General features: G+C 33.3%; 1 protein-coding gene across 1 annotated transcript; it reads left to right on the forward strand.

Annotated features, from left to right (window-relative positions):
• The first annotated feature begins 2,140 nt into the window (after positions 1 to 2,140).
• LOC145319898 (solute carrier family 35 member G1-like) lies at positions 2,141 to 18,160 on the forward strand. Its single transcript, XM_080162299.1, has 15 exons — positions 2,141 to 2,227; positions 2,899 to 3,047; positions 3,621 to 3,723; positions 6,408 to 6,528; positions 7,159 to 7,201; positions 7,389 to 7,445; positions 7,832 to 7,915; positions 8,396 to 8,453; positions 9,340 to 9,460; positions 10,698 to 10,846; positions 11,762 to 11,838; positions 12,188 to 12,261; positions 14,095 to 14,144; positions 15,799 to 15,951; positions 18,020 to 18,160. The coding sequence occupies exons 1-15, from the start codon at positions 2,141 to 2,143 to the stop codon at positions 18,143 to 18,145; spliced, it is 1,452 nt and encodes a 483-aa protein (XP_080018425.1). The 3' UTR covers positions 18,146 to 18,160.
• The last annotated feature ends 5,109 nt before the right edge of the window (positions 18,161 to 23,269 follow it).

A 23,269-nucleotide genomic window follows, 5' to 3' on the forward strand; every position in this document is an offset into this window, starting at 1 on the left:
TTAAAAATTTCATTGTTACGTTCTCTTATTTATTAGCTTCAAAACATTGGGTATTTTATTCAATTTTGATCAGTTGGTAAGGGAGTAGCCAAATCTTTTAATCTATAGGGTTTAAACTACATAAATTCAAAGGACATCATAATTTTAGAAAAGCTTTGCTTCAAGAAAGACCGCCTATTTTTTTTAATTATTAAAAAAGAAAAATCGGGGTTATTCAAGTGGGTGTTATTTATTTTAAGAAAGGATTAAGACAGTCTAAGATTTTTAATTCTTTTTTATTTAACATCCCCTTTTCTTAATGAGATTTCAGAGCCCCTCCCATTTATCTTACCCCTTTAAAATTTCAGTTTACTACTATATTTTTAAAAAAGAATATTCTCACAATACAACAAAGAAAACATTATATTCAAAATATATTTTTATTTTCAGCGCAGCTACTCTATAACTTCTTAGGTATTATATCACTACGTTTTCAAAAGCGAAGCTTTTCTATAATTAGGGTAGGTCCGTCCGTCCGTCCGTCCGTCCGTCCGTAACTGATAGCTTTTTTCGTTAATTTAGGCATGTTAGAATTGTCTTATCGATTTCAAACTTTGCACGATGATTCCTGTAGAAGTTAGGTATGAGTTAGAAAGCGTAGCAACTCTATAATCATTATCAGAATGTCCGTACGTCCATTTTAAACATGTTGATTTTTTTTACATTTTTAACAACAAATTTGTATGTGACCTAATTATCCGATTGGTCTGATTTTTTGTATACTGATTCTTGGGACAACAAAGTACAATACTATAAGCGAAGCAACTCTATAATCAAGTCCTAGAAATGTAAGTATGTCCATAAACATTATCCTGTATCAAGCAGTTTTTCAACAAATTTACTTACAATTTTGCTTTGACTCTTATACATTTACATTCTGATTATTCAGTTCTGACATTATACAAGTTATAATGTCCGTTTGTCCTACCGTTTCAGAGCTTCGCTTTCATGGATGTTGTAATCCTTGTTAAATAGCAAAGCTCTTCTTCGTTTAAGGTTGGTCCGGTAGTCCGTTTTGGATAGCTGCAAGCGTTAATTTATTCGTGTAAACTTTCAAACTATGCATGGCGATTCATGTAACTGTATGGTATAATCAAGAAAGCATAGCAACTCTTTAATCACTCCTAGTAAGTCAACTTAAAAATATTATGCCATTTTGACATATTTATTTTATATGAAATAATTATCGTATTGACTAGATTTTTGGAATAGTGATTACTAGGACTCTTAGGCACAATGTTATTAGAGAAGCATATCTATATCTTAACTTTAATTTTATACCAATATTCATACAGATTTTTTTTGTTTTAACTTTAAAATATGTTGCATATCAAAGGTGCGGATACTCTGTATTTGTTAATGTTTGTTTGTCTGATATTGAGCTTTACCTTTATGGAAGATGCCATCCTTGTTAGATTCTAAATATTTCGGCCAAGCCGTTACGATGATCCAAATGAACTCACAAAAGGACATACTACATACTATTACTATAATTCAAAATATTAATCGCCTTGTTTAAAGAAACACTTAAACAAAGCATTCCAGAAAATGAAAGTGTCATGTCATCTGCCAGTCTTATTGAGATTTTTTCTATCCAAAAAAGCTGACTTTACACAAAGGAACGACAGTATTAATAATCAAATCAGAATCACTCTTCAGCACATATAAGGTAGGAGTTTTTGATTTTAATATTTTTTCTAATAATGCGTTTAATTTCGACGATGAAGAAGCCTAGCACCAAATGGTGTAGAATGAAGGAAACTAGCACCGGTGCTAGTCTCCTTCATTCGAGTCAGAAATTTTGATGCAAGTTTAAAATTAATAGGGCTATTTTATAATTTCTTGAACCTTGATAACAAAGTATATTCTTGTTGATAAACAAAATTAAATTTTTTAAAAAATTACAAATCGTCAGCTTTTTCAGAGACAAAAGAATCTAAATAAATTCATATTTATAGCGGGCGGTCAAATCGGGCTAAGCCCTTGAAAATCAATACTCCAACTAACTAATGTCCCCCTCTCCCTCATCTTAAAATCCCCCCTCCCCACTCACAAGATATGGCATCTGTAACCCTATCCTTATCCACCCCTCCCCCTTTTCATGCAGATCTATATTCCCCGCGCGAACTTTCGTGCCCAGTTCGTGATTGAACTTAGACAGTGCGTGTTCTTGAATCTTGTAAAGACAGTGACTATGCTTATATGCTAGAAAAGACTTTAGTTTCTATTCAAACGTCTTATAATAATGGTAAGATTATTTTTAAAAGCAAAGCTTTTCTATAATTAGGGTCGGTCCGTCCGTAAAAGATAGCTTTTTTCGTTAATTTAGGCATGTTAGAATTGTCCTATCGATTTCAAATTTTGCATGGTGATTCCTTTAATAGTAAGGTACGATTTAAAAAGCGTAGCAACTCTATAATCATCACCATAATTTCCGTACGTCCATTTTAAACATGTTGATTTTTTACTTTATTAACAACAAATTTTTATGTGATCTAATCATCCGATTGATCTGATTTTTGGTATATTGATTCCTGGGACAACAAAGTATAATGTTATAAGCGAAGCAATTCTATTATCAAGTCCTAGATATGTAAGTATGTCAATAAACATTATCCTGTAAAAAGCAGTTTTTCAATAAATTTACTTACAATTTTGCTTCGACTCTTTTACATTTATATTCTAATTATTCAGTTCTGACACTATATAAGTGTTCATGTCCGTTTGTCCTACCGTTTTAGTGCTTCGCTTATAGGAGAAAAGCCAATGTTAAAATACAATGAAACGCCCCTTAAGAGTTGTTGCCACGAAAAAGACTATATCCAAAATATCTAATTCTAAATTTCATTTATATTGTAGAGTAACGAAAGAACCCCACTTCTCGGAGAAAAAGTTTTAGTAGATATAGAGGAGCACCACAGGTACCATTATTCTAGGATCTCCCACTCGGGCCAGGGCACAGAGATCATGCCTTTTAGTACAGTCGCTGCCATCACTAACTTTCGCAGGCATGTATGTGTCAACAAAATTTTCTCTTGCAGACAAATCTTTTTTGAAAAATCTATAGCATCCAATTTAAATCAAACTAGCTAATGGGTGTATATTAAATATTAAAATTTTTTGATCTTATTAACAAACAACATATAACTACTGCATTCGGTTAGGGTTTTAGTAGAGTAAGACTATAAACGGTTCTAGGACAAACGCAGGAGTCCCAAACGTCGGAGTGGACAAACGCAGGAGTGGACACTTAACCCAACCTTTTTTAGATTATCTTATAGGTTTTTAAATGCCTAACCCCTGCGGGGGGCTTATTTGAACATTTATATCTTAACCTAGCCTAATCTGTATAGAAATACTTGATTAAACTAATATTTTTACACTCCTGCGTTTGTCCACTCCTACGTCTGGGACTTCTGCGTTTGTCCTGGAACCCTATAGATAAACACCAACCTATAACAACCCTAAAGTAAAGCTTCCCTAAAAATTACAATCAATTCCGACTAACATTTTTCAGATTTTACAGACTAAAACCTTAATACCTTTATGACCCATTAATCAATTTCCTTTATGATATATAGATTGAACAATGAACCTGACAATTTGCATGATCAGCGTGAACACCACCTTCATCATCACGACCATCATAATCATCATCATGGACACTATCAGTCAGTTGGTCAGGTAAGTTTTAAAATCGTCCTATAATTTTAAAACTTTTTTTTAGTAGCGAAGCTACTCTAAAATTCTAAATGTCCATCCTTCTGTCCGTCAATCACGATGTGGGGGAAACGTGATTTTCTCGGCCTCTATTATAAGATAAAAGGCTAAAACTTTTTGACAACATTCCCATCAATAAGGAGCTTAATTAATTATAGAACTTATTATAATATTCCTAGATTGTTCATTGAATTTGAGAAATTAACTACTAAGTTCTATAGTATACTAAACAATATGACAATAGGCTACATCTACAGTGGTCAGTGGCGTGCGAACCGAAGGGGGCGTTTGGGGCAATCGCCCCCCCCTAGCGACCAAAACGCCCCCCCCCTGCCCCCCCCTAGCGACCGCCCCCCCTGCCCCCCCCTAAATGTTGAAAAATGCCCCGTTTTGCCCACCCCTGGTAAACAAAAATGCCCCTTTTTGCCCCCTACCCTACAAATAGCAAAACTCTCCCAATTTCCAAAAAAAAGATCAAGAAATACTCAACAAAAAAATTTTTTGCCGCTTCGCGCCAAACAGACAGTTACTATTCATTTATCCTTAATAGGAAGTATCTTTTTTTGTATAATATAAACTTTTTACCAAAGAAATTTTGTACATCCCCAATGATGATACACAAAATTACCCCTTATAGAGATTACAATTAGTGGATGAAACGTATGGAAACTCAACTTAATTAACCAACCAATCAATATTCCATTTAAGTCCCAAAAGATGTTGAGCTAACGAATAAGAAAATGTTTATATGAAATATTGGGGACTAGTGTAATAAATAGCCCAAAACACCTTCCCTTCTCCCTGCATATTTGAAGAAAAAAATTTGCGCTTCGCGCCCTTCCAATTGGTTTCTGCTTTTTATCACATTGTATAAAAACATTTGTAAAAATCAAAAAGTTATTTAAATAAAAATGAAACAGCGTTGATATTTATCTAAGCCTTTTTTTCTCAACACTGTATGTCTGTCTAAATGAATAACTATATATGATGTCATATGATGTTCAGGATAAGTTTATAATTTTTTTGTGTACATACCATTACAAAAAGACATGTTTTTTTTATGGCAATTTTCATTAAAGAGCCTTAAAACTAACTACACTCTATATTCCTAACTTGTTAAAATACGTCACTCTTGTTATAGTTAATTGATTTTAGTTAAAAGAGGAAATAAATATTTTTCGGTGCGCTTTGCACACTGCCCTAATAAATCCTTGGAAACACCACTTCATGAAAAATTGACATATTGTTAAATTGCCATTTGAAGAGGGTAGGATATGTTGATATAACTTTTTTCTTCTCTATAATAACTATGGCTGTCAGTTTGTAATGCTAATGGGGAAATGTAATTTTCTTAACTGCAATTAAAGATAGTAGGCTAAAACTTAATGTTAACACTCCCAACATTATGGAGTATAATTAAATATTAGAAATTTCTGGAGGTCGGACTGCTTTTTAGGACGTTTTGGGCAATTTTGTATCTTTCACAATTCTCCCATTGTTTGGTCCAATTCACAAAATTTTTGTAGTTAAGGGTATCAAAATCAAATTTCGGGTATAGTCCCTTTCGTGACATTGCCTCTTAATTTCTTCATATTTTCTCAGTAGCTTTTCCCCTATTTATAGCCCCTGTGGGGCCAATTGCCTAACCCTGCGGGAAAATCACCTAACCTAACTTAACCTATAATAAACTATTAAAAGCTACTATGAAAATACGACGAAATGCCCCTTAAGAGGCGTTACCACAAAAGAGACTATACCCCAAAGTTTTCCATATTTCTAAGAGATTTTCATATCTGTAGATGAAAGGACAAGTATTTTTTTTATTTTTTACAAAGTTCTTTATATCTTTGGATTTTATAGCACAATAAATTTTTTTGTGGATTATAATATCAAAAAAATAAAATCTCTTGTTGTTCCGAGCATCTAGTATGTAATTTACTTTGACTGTCATCACACAACATACAAGAAAAAGGATTTGTGACTTTTTCTACCTAAAATATATATATTTAAACTAATGCTCTTTAAATCTTCTTGTCTATATTCCTGCTGAGATTTTATAACATCCCCTTCCTCCCATAAAAAATGTTTTGTGGTGGGAGGGGGGGGGGGGGGTTGGAAGGTTAAATTATCTTCTGTACTTTTTTTTTCGAAGATGCTTTCTAGCTCCCTTCCCTTCGGTCATTGCAGGGTGGGGAGAAGGGATGGGGGAGAAGAGATGGGGGATATAAATTGGAAATAGGGATGGGGAAGAAGGGATAAGGACTAGAAGGCCCATAATCAAATAATCCCACCCCTTAAAACGCCCTTATTTAAAATTAGTATATATAATCAAAATGCCCCCCCCTAAAGCAAAGTGCCCCCCCGGGGCACTTTGCTTTAGGGGGGGGCAAAATTTTACAAAATCTTCAAAATGCCCCCCCCTAGACAAAGTGCTTCGCACGCCACTGACAGTGGTTGAAACGTTTGAACACTCAACTTAATGAATCAGCCAATCAAAATTCACTAACGCCCCCAAAGTTCTAATGCCAACTAATAAGAAAACTATAAAACTTTGGGGACTAGTGTAATAAACAGCCCATTGTCCCCTCTCTCTCTGGATAAAAGAATGATTTTGTATTTCCACAGCAAACAACTAAATAATGTTATAGGAGGGAGATGCACGCGTGGAAGCTGGAGAGGGAGGAGATAGTGAGATCACTGGTCTTCTAGATGGCAATGAGGACATTCTGGAGGATGCTGAGAAAACTACAGATCCTTATACAATTATAGGTAGGTAACCATTTTAACATAGTTTTGAAGAGCTATGGAGTAGAACATTTGGGTATAGTCCTTTCCACGACATATCTCCATAAGGAGCGATTCTTCGTAATTTTAAAATGGCTTTTTATAGGTTATTTTAGGTTAGGTTAGGTTATATTGTGTTAGGTGATTGCCCCACAGGGTTAGGTAAATGGCCCCGCAGGGTTAGAGCCCCCCGCAGGGGCTAGAAATAGGAGAAAAGCTACTGTGAAAAATACGAAGAATCGCTCCTTATGGAGATATGTCGTGGAAAGGACTATACCCGAACATTTACTGTTATAAAACCATTAGAACCAGCTAAAGTTCAAAGGACGTGTTCCCATCTACTTTATATTTATGCTTTAATCCGTCAAATGTCTGTTGTACTTTGGCGAAATGGGATTTACAAGGCTACTATTTTTTGACCATTTCAAGATAAGTTGAAACCGAAAAGAAATTTTCTCTACTTCTCTATGAAGCAGAATTATCTAGTATTTATCATGCTTTATTTATGATTTTCTATACTTCTAATTTATGTTAATTATACATCATAGCCTATGAAATTTTTTTAGTCAGTTTAAATATATTTTGTTTGATTGTATCTTAATTTATTTTTTTAAGGTTTTGCCTTCTCCGTTTTGGCTGGTATTTGCTTTACATCAAGGTAGTTTATAGTTAGCTAGTGACTGCACCCCTAAAATCTAAGGGTGCTGTTATTTAAGATAGTAAAAATAGCCTAAAATCACAACAAAACTTAACCTAACATTTTTTGTGTAAACCTAGAATATCAATACAAGTAAAACAAATTCTCATATTCACATGGAAAAAACAGAATTAAAATTTTTTTTCAGTAATGTAATGGTGAAGTATCTGCACAATGTCTCTTCCTGGGAGCTTTTATTTGTCAGGTACAGTTTTATTCAGTTTCAACAATTATAGTTCATACAATAACGGGATTTAAAGGGATAAGACAATAGCCGATAAATCTATGTACAATGTACAACCCCAATGATGTTACAGTAAATTAACTCTTATGTAGATTAAAATTATTGATTGAAACGGTCGAACACTTAACTTAATTAAAAAATAAAATTACTGAAGCCCCCAAAGTTTTTAAGCCAACGAATAAGAAAACTTTATTATAAAACTTTTGGGGCTTATCTAAAACACAGCCCATTATCCCCCCCTCTCTCTCTCTTTGCTCTCAATTTAAGTAAAAAATTTCGGAGACGAGGTTTTCTTCTAACTGTTATAAGTTTATAAATTTTCATAACAAAAAAATTGTTTTGTACAGATGTTCGATACAAATGTTGTCCATGCTACCATTAATGGCTTGCTTCCATAAGAATCCATTGGGACCTCCAGATTTTCCAACCAGGTATGCTCCATACAGTATCTACGCAGTCTCCCAGCCTTATGTGTTTAGACAACAGATCTATGTTATAGGTATATGTAACTACAGATAACTACATCGTCCCCCTATTCCAATGACCTTTTTTGTCTGCCAGAAAATTGTTTTCTGCTACTTGGGTTTGTTAATAAATTCCCGACACCATTGGTTGATTTACACAGAGTCGGCACAAGGTCATTGGGATAGGGTTTTGCTCTAAACACTAACAATAATTTAAACTTTTAATATACATAAATTGAAGATTATATTTCTAAATGTATGATTGCAATTTGTTTCATAAGACTTGACTTAGTTCTTCATTTCATTCTTTTTTATTTTATTTTTATTGCTACGATACTACAGAACAATTTTGTTCTTGTTAATTCAATAAAAATCAAAATAGAAATTAAATAGAAAATATTTAAGATATCTAATTTAATTTTATAATCTTATTGCTTTCATTTTTAGGGCTAGAATTGGAGCACAAGGTGCGCTTGGAGGGATTCTACTTTTTTGTATTTTTGAGGTAATTTTATTCATGTTAAAATGAGATTTTTGATAAACAATTCATTATGAGGGGGGGGGGGGTCGTACAAACTTCCCACCTCCCCTAAGTTATATGAACCAAGACAAGGATCTAAGACATGGGATAAGATAATGGCTGATAAATTCCCCAATAATGATAAACAAAATTATCCCTTCTCTAAAAGTTTTAATTTGAACGTTTAGCACTTCCCAAAGTTTTCAAAGTTGTTAAGCCAAAGAATTAGAAAACGTTTAATAAAAATTTTGGGGACTAGTGTAATTAATATAGTGTCCCCTATCCCTGGTACTATGCATTCGTAGAGGGAGGGAGTGTCAGTAGAAGATAAAAAGGTAAAAAAAACGTTTGTCATAAATATATGAAGCTTCTCTAAACTTATGAATAAAATCAGTGATTAGCGTGATTTTGACGAACTAAAAACTACTTTACATCATAAGATAGCTATTGTTCTTCCTCACAATTATAGCCTAAAACCTTTCCTGAACCCCAGTGAAACTTCCTGCAAAATTGTGGAATAATACGAATAATACGAGATCTTAGCGGACATACATGCAAATAAATAAACTTTAGTTTACAATTATCAAATTTTATATTAGGGTTGGGCCGGATATCCGGTCTGGCCGGATATCCGGTCATTTTCAATATTCGGCCGGATACCGGATATTAAAACTATCCGGTTACATGATATCCGGCTAATTTTTGACGCCTGATATCCCGTTATCCGGCCGGATATCCGATAATTTGCCGGATATCGAACTCTGGCCAGATATCCGGCCGGAACTGGATATCCGGATTTAGAAATCAGTCGGATATCCGGTATCCGGTTAAAAAAGTATCCGGCCCAACCCTATTTTATATCCCTTTCTAGGCCGTTGCTGACTTACCACTGGGCGATGCAACCGCTATTTTCTTTTCCTCCCCGGCTTTCACAATGGTTCTATCCACATGTATCCTCCGGGACCACTGCGGGCTATTCAGAACTTTAGTAGGTAACAAATACTTTTCCAGACTAATAACTGCAGGATTAGAACCGGTTCTTAGTCATACTGGTGCAATCGTATTACAGATAATTTTCTATGAATACTAAGATAAAATAATTATTAATACCAGTTTTGTTTGCCCGGGTCCTCTGCAACTCGTGGTTAACAAACTGTTATAATAGATAAATTCCGTAAAGTTGTGAGGTTTAGCGCTTAAAAATAGTAGTAGAACAATAATATTCACTTAATAGACAAAAATATTTTTTTTAAGTTAACATAATTTTTATCGTTCTACTACTGTTTTTAACTTAAAACTTACGGATTTTTAGCGCAAACTACTCCTCCCTTTATTTGGACTTGTTTATTTTATCAATTTTTAATACAACAAATGAAATTTTTAACTATTTTTCACGCTTAAGTATGAAAATTTGAACATTTTACTATTCAATTACTGTGATTTATAATTTCTAATTAACTCACTTTTTTTTGTCATTTATTAACTATTTAAAAATGAAAATAACCATTAACAATAATTATTTTAATTGATGAACCGTGTGCAATCAATTTACATATATTACATATATCTGTTTATAGTGATCATATTAATTTTTATGAGCGTCGCTAAAAGTTCTTAACTCTAATATAATCATTGGGAAAAGAGCTTTTTTATTTGGGAGGGGGGGGGGGGGGGGAGGGGAGGATAAATTGAACACTTCTTGACATGCACAGCCAACTTTATTAATTTTCAATGTCTACAAATATAAATATTAAATAATATGAAAATACACGTGAAAGGTTTCATGATCTTATTCCAATATAATATTCTGCTTTTCAAATCACATTAATTTTTTTTTGTGCTTCACTACTTATTTATCTTATCATCCTTGTTTATTTTATTATTTAAGATATTCAAAAATTGCGTTGTTGCTATGTGCCCTAATTTTTTTAAAAAATCAATAATAATTAGTTTATTTTTAATTTTAATATTTACTTATTGTAGATTCTTATTTCTTAAATAATCTTAATTTTTTCTATAATCATTTATCAAGTATAATAACCGATATATTATTATTTGGATGTTGCTCCAAATTTTCATTTACACTGATAAATTAATACTTGTAGCTGGCTGAAACAACGATACACCCCATCCAACCCTTAACCCATCCCCATCCCTCTTACTTGAGCCGCTAATATAATAATAGTATGACTATCTTGTAAATGTTTATTAAAAAAATATAATTTTCAGCTACAAGTTTGCTGAGCGGGGTGGTGATTCTATCTCGCCCGCCCTCTATCTTTCCCCCGTCCCCTGACCAGCCCGTCCATCCGCACCACAATATCACCGCCGAAAATTCCAACGCCACTCAACCGGATACTGATCATGACCCTAACCAGGTAAAATTTTATAGATTTTTGGAGCGAAGCTTCTCTATACACAAGGCGTGTATGTATAGTAAGTAGATGTAATACAATATTCGCGCACTGAGTGAATTTCCTATTTATACACATATTTTTTTAAAGCAAAGCTTCTCTATAATCTGTATCTTTTAGTCTGTAATGCACTGTTTAGTGAATTTCAAATAAATTTCAAGGTAGCTGTTTATAGTGCCCTAGCAAAATGGGGATTGATGTCATTGCTTTTGGCCTACCTATTCTATTGATGTCAGGAAATACCCTATAGCTAGATGTAGCTAGATCTCAATTAAGGAGCTGCGGTTGAAATTTCCGCCATTTAAGAAGCTGGTGCGGCTGCCGAGCCCTGCCTATTTTTGTTTAGGAATGTTTATCTTAAAATTAAAAATATACTCTGAATGGAAAATTTCTATTCTATTGTTCTGTATTTGTATTTTAGTTTTACCTCTCAGTTTAGTCTTTGTAGTAATTTCCGTCCATTTCCATTCTAATTAAATTGGACCGGCCCCCAAAAGTACTTAATAAATATTTTTTGGGTATGAAGATTTGTATGATTTTATTAAAAATAGTTATGTATACATAATATTTAATGCGTGGATGAAAGGACGTCCAAGGAGGAGGGTAAAGGGGTGGTTTCCCCCCCCCCCATTTAAAATTTACCCTCAACCATATAGGAGGGGGTATTTACCCCCCCCCCAAAAAAAAATTAATTTTAGGGGGGGAAATACCCTCCTAAAATAAAAAATCCCTAACAACAAAATTTTTGGTCCTAAATATCTAATATAATAGTATTTCATTATTAGGTAGGTACCTTTTTACATTATTAAATTACCCCCCCTAAAAAGCTTTTAACTTTTATTTAATGTCTGTAGTGAATATTGGAAATGTTTGTTTCAGGGAGGATACAGCTTGTTTGGACTCCTGGCGGCTTTAGCAGTACCTACACTCTCTGCTGTTATTGTTATCATCACAAGGTATGGGCAAAATTCAGCCTTCACGATCAAAAGAAAAATACTTTTTAAAACTTTTTAAATGGAGGATTTAATGTTTTTTTTTGCATTGATTCTATTCTTGTAACAATCACACAATGACTTAAAATGCTTCCAATTTCACTCATCAACCTATGCATGTATGTTTGAATTATTGAATTATTTCACCGTCAAATTAAATTTTTAATTTAGACTATTTACCTATGTTTGATAAATTTTTCTACCTGATTATGTAGCTCATTCTATTTTGTTCATACTGATCTACTTATTGACAGCATGGACAATTTAATTATTATAATAAAACCAATTAAAAATTAAACCAATTTTATTTTAGGCAAGCCAAGCATGTGCACTATTCCGTTCTTGTTTTCTGGTTTGCTGTGGGAGGTCTTATCGTTTCAATCATTGGTAAGTTGTTTTAAGTAGCGAAGCTACTCTATAATTCAAAATGTCCGTCCGTCCGTCTGTCCGTCTGAGACAGAAAGGGGGAAACGTGATTTTCTCGGCTCCTATAAAATATAGAGCTGAAATTTTCATTGGCTGATTATGTTAACAGTCTTCAAATTTTCACCAAGTTTCATTAAGATTCGTTAATTGGTTGGGGTGCTAGATCGATTCCTACATTTTTAAGTTTTCATGATTATCTCAACTCCTATTCAACATAGACGGCTGAAATTTTCAGGGATTGAATACTTTCATATTCTGCATACTTTTATTAAGTTTTATGGAGATTTGAATATTGGTTTGGGTGCTAGTTTGATTCCTAGATTTTTAGGTTTTCATTATTTTCTTTACTCCTATCTAAGATAGACGGCTGATATTTTTAAGGATTAAATAAGTTCACTATTTTCTTATACTCACAAAGTTTCATTAAGATTTGCTAATTTGCTGAGGTGCTAGATCGATTTTCTAGGTTTTCACGTTAAAAATCGTATGAGGTTTCTTGATTTTTTAGTTTAGTGTTTTTTTATGAAACTGATATCCATCCATAATTTTTGAGCTTCGCTACTTTTGGATGTTGTCATGTTTCATTCTTAATCCTGCTTTTTAATTCAATTGTTTAAAAATATTTCTATTGCATATTTAGAATTTTTTTTTAAAATGTCAAAATCTGTCTAGAATTTTCTAGTTTTTTTTTGAGTATTTTAATTTTCAACGTATTCTTAAAAGTATAAATATCATAGCGCAGCTACTCAGTAGGTCTTGTTTCTTCACCTCTATATCGGTCTTACAGTCATAAGTATTCAAAGAAGCTTTTTATAGTGCCTATGAAAAATGAGGTTATACTGGCCTACTATTTGTCAATTTAAATGTATACTGGCCTGCCATTGGTAATTTAGTCATTTGTATTGTATTACGTACTTTTTATAGGCACTTTAAAGAGCTTCATATTCAGATATTATAGTCTTTAAAAACATTAATTACTTGGTATATGAAATATTCAACGCAGTTTTTGCACCTCACTTTTAATTAACAAATCTTTATTTATCTTTTCCCTTAAAAACATGACATTGCAATGGCCCTATGGACAAATTTACCCTTGTTCAAATATAAATATTTATGTATTAAGAACAGAGAATTTGCAATATGATTTTTAAGCTTAAATTTGTAGAATGAAACACTTGTAAAATATAACCTTTTTGGCCAACATATCATATCAAATATTAATATTTTTCTAAAAATATTTCATCAATATGCTTTAAATATTTAGCATTTTTTATTTCTAGTTCTAATATAGATATTAAATAGAACTTTTTACCTTTTTCTGATACTTTTATTATTGTAATAGTATCGTGTTTTTTTTCTAGGTCCAATCGCTTAAAGGGGTTAAATAATCTTTTATATTAAACTTTTAAAACAAATACTAAGCTTCAATGAAAGTTGTGGACTGGACATCCTCAGGAATCTCAAGAGATGGCCGATAAATTAATGTACATTCCCAATGATGATGCACAAAATCACCCCTTCTGTGGATTAAAATTAGTGGTTGAAACGTTTGAAAACTCAATTTCCCCAAGACTCAAAGTCCCCAAAGTTGTTGAGCCAACGAATTAGAAAACGGGGACTAATAAATAGCCCGTTTTTTCTATTTCTCTGGGACATCTAACTATCCTTATATAAAAAGTAGTAGTCCTTCATGTTTGAATGGTTACATAGGCATTTGATTTTAGTTCTTGGCAAGGTTTTGGACTATTTTTTCCCTCAGAACAGAACCCGTTGATTATTTTTTTTCTATTTTAGGTATTCAGTGTATTGATAAAAGACAAACAAACATTTTTACTGTCATCAGTGTAAGTTATTTTTTTAAAATTCTTGAGGATTCAAGATCTTCAATACTGATCCCAATTAGAATTCAATGGTGGATTAGTTAGATGGGTCTATGTACGAACGAGTTTTTCATTTTTGATTTAATTCATTTAAAGGGATTGTAAACGAAAATATTTCTCATCAGATTATCAAACCTTAACAGTATCTCATTCACATTTTCTCAAAGTTAGATCAAAACTGGCTCTCATTTCCCTAAAAAACGGCTTTTTCCGCCGATCTTTAGTATGTCCAAGATTTATGTCATAAAATAAATGCTTAACAGTAAGTAAATACTTTAAACTATATGTGACAAGTGAAATATCCCTAGAAACATTTGAATAAAGAAAAACGTTCAGATTTTCCCTGTTTTTCCAGCTTTACCTCCCGAAATACTGAAAAATCAAGGCTTAATTACTTGATATTTTTGTATATAGGACGTTTTTGGTTGATCAGTTTATTGAAAGGTGATTAGAAAATGTTAAGATTTGATAATATGATGAGAAATTTTTACCTTTACACTACAGTAGAAATACAAATGATGTTAGGTATTTTTTTGTTTATATACTAGGTGTATGTTAACCAACAAAAGAAAAGATTTTTATCTTTATAGTGTCAAATGTTTTGTTAAATTCAAAGTGTATTTAAAAGAACAAAACAAAAATATCCTTTATCTAAAAAGGCTGAATTACTTTATCATTCTACTAGCGGCTTCGCCCCTAGCCTCTAGGGGCTTTGCCCAAGAGGTGATAAAAAAAAATTATTGCGAGAGACCATAAAGGACCATGGAAACTCCTTCAAAAAAAAAAAAAAAAAAAAAAAAAAAATGGGGGGGGATTTTTTGGTTTTTGGGGGGGTTGGGGGTGTCCCACCCCCCGAGAAAATAGCTTAAAACCACCACAGGACCAATAGGTAGATACCCTGAAGAGTAGAATCTGATCGGTTCAGTGGTTACCGAGATCTTAAGGGACAGACAGACAGACGGACGGACAGACGGTCAGACGGACAGACAGACATCGTTCTACTTTGTATTATAGATTTAATAATTACAAATTATCACCACTTTTTCTAAATATATGACAGACATTTGCTTTATAAAACTCGTACATATTTCATTAGACTATCATTATATTCACGGTTTTAGTTAAAATTGAAAGTTCTAAAATATTAACTACTAGCGGCTTCGCCCCTAGCCTCTAGGGGCTTTGCCCCAAGAGGTGATAAAAAAATTAAGGCGAAATTCCTTAAAGGACCAAGGAAATCTTAAGCAAAAAAAAAAAAAATGGGGGGGGGATTTTTTTTGTTTTGGGGGGGGTTGGGGGTGTCCCACCCCCCAAGAAAATAGCTTAAAACCACCACAGGACCAATAGGTATATACCCTGAAGAGTAGAATCCGATCGGTTCAGTGGTTACCGAGATCTTAAGGGACAGACGGACAGACAGACATCGTTCTACTTTGTATTATAGATGATTTGAAAATTTTCTTTTTAAGATTCTCTCAACTAATGAATCTCTTTAAATCTCTATTTAATGAAAACTTCACATAGGATGTTTTTTACTTAATTATTGTGCTAATTCTTCCGAAACAAAAAAATAAATTCTTTGAAATCAATATTATTTAATATATATTTTATGTTTTAGAACTGGAATAATGATCAATGGGTGCTGACCTTCCTGATAGCTCTGGTTGGTCTCATAGGCAGCATCCTGATGACCAAGGCTGTCTGTTGGGTCACCCCCTCCAAGGTTATGGTCGTCAGGAGCTTCGAGGTGGTCGTGGCTTACATTCTACAGGTAATGAAAAAAATAATAGTTATTTACCCAGGAAGGAAGGGAGGGGATAATGGATCAAATATTCAATGTTTTAGGGTCTCAAACCTTGCGTACAAGCTTAAAGTGTTCTTGAAGTATTTAGACCGAATTTTGGGACTTTGGGTACTAGCGCACAATTGCAGTGCAGTGGAATTTGTTATCAATCTAGCAGACAAAAATAAAATACAACACAATTTCTAGCAGACAATAAAAAATTGAATTAATTGCCCATTGTCCCCTCCCTTCTCCCTGTATTTATCGCATCGTATTATAAACAGCTTTCCACGGATATCAAAATGCACAATTATAAGATAGTTTTGTTTGTCCCGAGAGGCCGAAAGCACTTGCCAACAAAATTGGTATTTATCTTATGATTTTACATTTTTATATTCGCAGAAAACTATAATACTGTACGACACATGGATTTTTCAGTATGGCTTAGAATTAGTTCTAATCCAGCGGACATTAATCGGTTTCGAAGCCATACTGGTAATAATTTTACTTTTTTACTGAATTAATAAATGAATGAAGTACCACTACTAAGGTTTCTTATAGACATTAACCCCAATTTGAATTCATTTTATTGGCATCCTTTTTAATAGCTTAATTAAAAATATTTTTAGCAATTATTTCCTAAGATTTAAGTTTAGAAAATCCTTATTTTTCACCTTGACGTAAATTTAGCAAAGATTATTTTTAACTTTTTATTTGATACAAAAAAAGTTAATTTTAGTCTTTTAATGTCTTTCTTTATTTAAAATCATTATATAAAAGTAACAGGATGTCTCTGTGATATGGTTCTTCATTACAATGTAGCTTCTCAAAGGTGCATGCAGGGTTTCGGATCCGGATCCGCAAGGATCCGCATATTTTTGAGTCCAAGGATCCGGATCTGCAAAAAAAATGCGGATCCAGATCCGGATCCTTGGACTCAAAAAAAAATGCAGAAAAAATGGAAAAATCTACCTAAACGTATATAAAATCTCAGACATTCTCTTGATGAGAGCCAATCTTTAAGGTTTAGGTTCAGACTTGAAAATTAAAAGTATTTTTGACTTCGAAGTAAAGAGAAATTTTTTTGAAAAGTTTGGTGATTTTATTTTTATTGTCAAGGATCCGGAACCGGATCCGGATCCGGATCTGCACTGACCAAATTTTGAGGATCCGGATCCGCATACAATCGATGCGGATCCGAAACCCTGGGTGCATGGAAGGTTTGTAGCTGTTTTTTGGGAGGGTACCACAAAAGAAAAGGTCCCTAGATTAAAATGGTTTTATCATATTTTACCTTCTCTTTAAAACTTGAAAAATCGGTGTAGAATTCTTCCCCTCTCCCGCCTCAAGTGCCCCAAGAGATTTTTTCAGTCTGTGAGGGGGGGGGGGTAGGGAAATGTTAGTCCCTATATATTGGCACATAGTCATTTTTAAAAGCGAAGCTTTTCTATAATTAGGGTCGGTCCGTCCGTACGTCCATAACGGATAGCTTTTTTCGTCAATTTAGGCATTTCAACTTTTGCATGGTGATTCCTTTAATAGTTAGGTACGATTTAGAAAGCGTAGCAACTCTATAATCATTACCAAAATGTCCGTACGTCCGTTTTAAACAAGTTGATTTTTTTACTTTTTTAACAACAAATTTTTATGTGATTAAATCATCCGATTGATCCGATTTTTGGTATATTGATTCCTGGGAGAACAAAGTATAATGTTATAAGCGAAGCAACTCTATAATCAAGTCCTAAAAATGTAGGTATTTCCATAAACATTATCCTGTGTAAAGCAGTTTTTCAACAAATACACTTAGAATTTTGCTTCGACTCTTTATATATTTATATTCTGATTATTTAGTTCTGACAATATAACAGTGTTAATGTCCGTTTGTCCTACCGTTTCAGTGCTTCGCTTTTATGGGTGTTGTCATCCTTGTTACAAATAAATTTAAAAATAGTTATGGGCAATTGAAATATGATTTCCTGTAAATCTATTAGCTTCATAATATTTATTAACAAATGCGCTAGTTTTTATTGTGACTAATCTTGTTAAATTTTAGGTGACTGTGTTCGATACCCCAACACATACCTCTGATGTTTTCGGGACCTTGCTTGTGATTCTGGCCGTGTTGAGCATGGGCTTAGAAGATCCTCTCATGAGAAGATATAGATGGCGGTTTCTATAAAAAAAAAATGAAAAAGGACATGAAACAAACAATAATTTGTGGAAGTTAGCCATCAGTGCATATTTATATAGTTAATACTTTGTTAAAGATAGGTCTACCTAACTGTAGGATATATTTATCTTCATGCTTTTGTCTGAATATATTAGATATTTAATTTATCCATATGTGAACTGTAATGTTTATATAAAGGACCAAAGACTCTATGAGTGATAAAGATTTTGCGAATTTTGAGTGAAGTACCTACTTAACAATTAATTTAAAAATGTAGTTAATACAATTATTGGGTTAAATAATTTAAAATTCTTTTCATTTATTCAAGATAACAAAAGGAATTCATAACTTTGCTTTTGCATAAGGTTATTTGCAAAATAGAATTATGCCTTAATTAATATTTTTATAATGAAATTATGCTCTGTTTTTATTTTTGATTTGCTTATATTTTGGCCCTTAAAGGTTAACAAAACTGGTTCAGTCTTAATTATTTTTATTTTATTACCCTTGGAAAGCTGTTCACGATATTGCGACAAATAACTGTTCTCTTATGTTTCATTAAAGAGAACTATATAATATTGACTCTACTTTATTTTTGACAATTAATATCATGTTCTCATATGTAATTTATATTCATTTTCATTATTTTTGTTTATTTTATTGTTACAGGACGCACCTAGCTTGATATATATTCTTCAAAGTTGAGCGATGTATATTTACAGCTATAAGACATTGGAGGATAAATTGATATACAATATACATGCCCAATGATGATAAACAAAGTTTGTAGTTGTATTATTTGTTGAAATGTAGAACCAATTAATCAAAATTCAATAAAAGTACCCAAAATTTTATAACCACGTTAACTTCTCCTGTTATCTCGTTCGTTGGCTAAAAACCTGGGGTACTATTATTGAATCCTTTTATAACCACGTCAACTTCTCCTGGTATCTCGTTCGTTGGCTAAAAAACTGGGGTACTATTATTGAATCTTGATTTGTTGATAATTTTAATCTGTAATACAAGGTGTAACTTTGTTTTCCATTATTGGAGATGTACATTAATTTTTGCCCAATTGTCTTATTCCTTAAGACTTTGTCAAATTATTTTTTATGCAAAGCTGGTACCAATCGAGTCCACTTGACTTTTTAAAATTCATATCAAGTAGGGTTGGGCCGGATATCCGGCCATTTTCGATATCCGGCCGGTTACCGGATATTGAAACTATCCGGATACCGGATATCCGGCTGATTTTTACTGCCGGATATCCGGTAATTTGCCGGATATCGAGCGTTGGCCAGATATCCGGCCGGATACCGGATATTAAAACTATCCGGATATCCGGTATCCGGCCAAGAAAGTATCCGACCCAACCCTAATATAAAGTTAGCAGAGAGTAATCAGTTGGCGATATTTTGTATGTAATTTCATATTTTTCATATTATTTGATAACTTGTTATTTACTTGTATTGTTAATAAATTCATCAAAATTTGTTTCTCCTCCTTGTTAATTTGTTATTGAAATAACAAAATTATTATATCAACGAAACTAAATGGAAATTTTCTCTTAGATGTTTGTGAAATAAGTTATTTTATATTTATTAAATACTGGCAAACTGTAAGTTTTCCTGAAAGTAATATTTAAAAATAAAATAGCGGCTTCGCCCCTAGCCTCTAAACCAATTTTTCGTAATTTAGATTTAAAAAATAAATCTAGAAAAAATTTTCTTTGGGGGGGGGAATTTTTCTTTATGAGGTGGGGGTGGGTAGCACCCACTATTTTAATTTTAGTTTTAAAAAGAAAATTGTTTGGGGGGGATTTTTTATTTTTTGGGGGGTTGGGGGTGTCCCACCCCCTAAGAAAATAGTTAAAAATCTTCCCGGGACCTATGAGAAGCTACCCTGTAAAGGAGAACCCGATCGGTTCAGCGGTTAGCGAGATCCTTCGCTACAAACAAACAGACAGACATCGTTCTGAATTAACAAGAACAATACTCTACAAAACTTTATAAATAGAGGTGAGAAAATTTCTACGTATTATGGAAACCTCTGTTTGAGAATTATATAAGACAAAATATCAATGTTGATATTTTTTATGGGGTTTTCTCTTGAATGTCAAAGCTGTAAGGAAAAAGTGCGGCTGCAGTGCACCATGTGAAAAGCCGCGCGGCTTGATAGCCGCGGCTAGATTCATGTGAGGATTACGGTGGCTGAACTGAAATATTTAAGTTAGCGCTTGGGGATTATTTAATTCTTGCAGCTGACTGTTAGGCACTTGTTAGCCCTTCTTACAAGCTTCTGCTTATCTATAATACAAAGTAGAGCGATGTCTGTTTGTCTGTCTGTTTGTTTGTCTGTCTGTTTGTAGCGAAGGATCTCGCTAACCGCTGAACCGATCGGGTTCTCCTTTACAGGGTAGCTTCTCATAGGTCCCGGGAAGGTTTATAACTATTTTCTTGGGGGGTGGGACACCCCCAACCCCCCAAAAATTAAAAATCCCTCCTCCCCCCCAAAAAAATTCTTTAAATTTTTCTTTTAAATCTGAAATACGAAAATTTGGTTTGCTTAAACCTCTTGGGGCAAAGCCCCTAGAGGCTAGGGGCGAAACCGCTAGTATCTTTAATAGTATGTCATAATATAGCCGTTTGAAAAAAAAGGTTAAGTATGTGAAATAACACTTTATGTTTCATAAACCACAAATTATTTTTTTTAAGGAACATATAAGTCTTATGCTCTCTAGGGGGCATATACAATACACCCCCTCCCCCACCTCCTGAGATTTAGGTCAGAAAAGGGACAAGAAGCTTTAAGATTAGTAAAAAAAACACAATCTTTTTGATTCTATATGTATATAACCCTTGTTCAGCTTAATATCCGCTGGATTAGAACTGGTTCTCAGCCTAACTGAAAAATCATATATAGCATCGTATTACAGACAATTTTCCACGAATATTAAAATAAAGATTAATACCAGTTTCAATATCATAATTTTTAATTTAATATCCGCGGAAAGCTGTCTATAATAATGTGCGATAAATAATTTATCCAGTCTTGTACTGACAACCTTTGATTTTTACGTGAATTAGGAAAATTCCGATGAAAGCAAACTAATTCCAAATATCAAATAATTTTATATCAACCTGTCGCAAAGTTTTTATCAAGTTATTATGTTGTCTAAATATCAAATATGATGTTGTGTAACGAAATATTTTGATCAAAAGTACTTAATTACGACGAAATTGAGTGCATATTATAGAAATGATTCACTCTTAAATCATAAACAACAGTGTGGTTCAAATATGTACATACAAGTTTAATCTATGTAAGACTTACATTGTAAAAAAAACACAATACTAAAGCACATTATTATATACATGATATAGGATAGGTTACTACTTAGGGTTGGGGGCTAGTTCTACGGCACTGCTTAACCCGATAATTACTCGAGTTAGAATGGGTTAAGCAGGATACATGCAAGCTTCCTTTAATTTTGTATTTTTAGGAATCTAGTAATAGTGTCTAACCTTTTATCTTTGTGTCGTAACAAAAATCGAAGGATGAGAGGGGAGGTGGTAAAGGAAACCCCTAAAAAAGAGATGGATTTTTGTTACGTCACAGTGATAAAAAGTTAGACACTATTACTAGGTTCATTTTTAGAGGGAACCATAGGTAATATTTTCATAACGTGCTGAAGGGAAAGGTGGTTGCGATGGGGATAGCTGTGGCTGTAGTTGTGACTGAGGCATCTTCCAAGTCGCCCAGCTATCTTGATTCTGCATGATGTTTGTTGTGGCTGCGACCACAGCTTTGTCTAATATCATGAATTTAGTCTACTGCGGCTTTAGCTTTTAAAAATGACATTATGGCTTTGACAACCGCGCGCCTGACGGGTTGTTGAATTGAAATTTGGTGGCTTTGAAAGCAGGGTGGCTATCTGTCTGAAAAACAGAATGAAAGTATATAAAACCTTATTGAAAGTCTACATGTATTGTTTATAAATTTAGATTGCCTATTTTATTTAACTTTTATCCACCAATAATTGATATATATTTACTTGGATGTTGCACCAGATCTTCATGTACCCCCAGCTGGCTAAAATAACTATAATCCAAACCACACACTTTACTCCATCCCCTCCCCTCCTACTCGATGAACTAACTGACCAATGAATGTCCATATTAGCAACCTAAATTGACGACAAATTTTACCATGTCAATGTATCCACGTATACTATATCCATTCCATCAATGAATGATTTTCCAAGATTATTTAGATATAGAAATCACTTATAATTAAAAAATTGGGCAATAGTCGGTATGGTAACACCGACGCTGAAATGCCCCTTAAGAGGGACTTTCACATAACTCCATATGATAAGAATGGGCGATACTTAATAAAGTGGCGATAGGGGGTGGTGTCATGAAACCAACTATATATAGCCAAACGTTGAGTATCTGGGAAAAAATTAAAATATTATATAAGAACAAGGGATAAGGAATAATCAACAAGCAAATTATTTAAAAATCTGATTGGGTGATTGGTAAGCATAAAAAATAGAGAGTTGGGACAATGAGCTGTTTATTACACCAGTCTCCAAAGTTTTATGATATTGTTTTCTTATTCCTTTGCTTATCAACTGATTGGTTGGGCTCATTAAGTTGAGTGCTTCGATCACTAATTTAAATCTACACCATTGCATTGGGAATGTACATCAATTTATCTGCCATTGCAAATATCTCCTACATCTTTTTAGTAGCGAAGCTACTCTATATTTATAATGTTTATATTTGAGATATACATTTGTGGGGAAACGAGATTTTTATAAGCTGCTATTTAGATTGATAGGTGACACTTTTGGTGAAAATTTCCTATTTTGATGAGCATATGTATTAAGTTTTCCCGAATTTTAAAGTTAGGGGGAGATTTGAAATCTTCATTAAATTTTGAGGATTTTTTAGAAAATTAGTTTTTTCTATAATTCTTTATTTACTTTATTTAAAAGCGGAAATGCAATTTAAGTTAATTAATTTTGGCATCTGTGATTGGTGGATTTAAAAAATCTGCGCTCTGATTGGATGGCGTACATCATTCAACCAATTAGAGCACAGGTAGTTTAAAATCCACCTATCCTAT

Source organism: Acartia tonsa, chromosome 5 (genome assembly GCF_053477335.1).
Source record: "Acartia tonsa isolate MP-2025a chromosome 5, ASM5347733v1, whole genome shotgun sequence".
NCBI lineage: Eukaryota > Metazoa > Arthropoda > Copepoda > Calanoida > Acartiidae > Acartia > Acartia tonsa.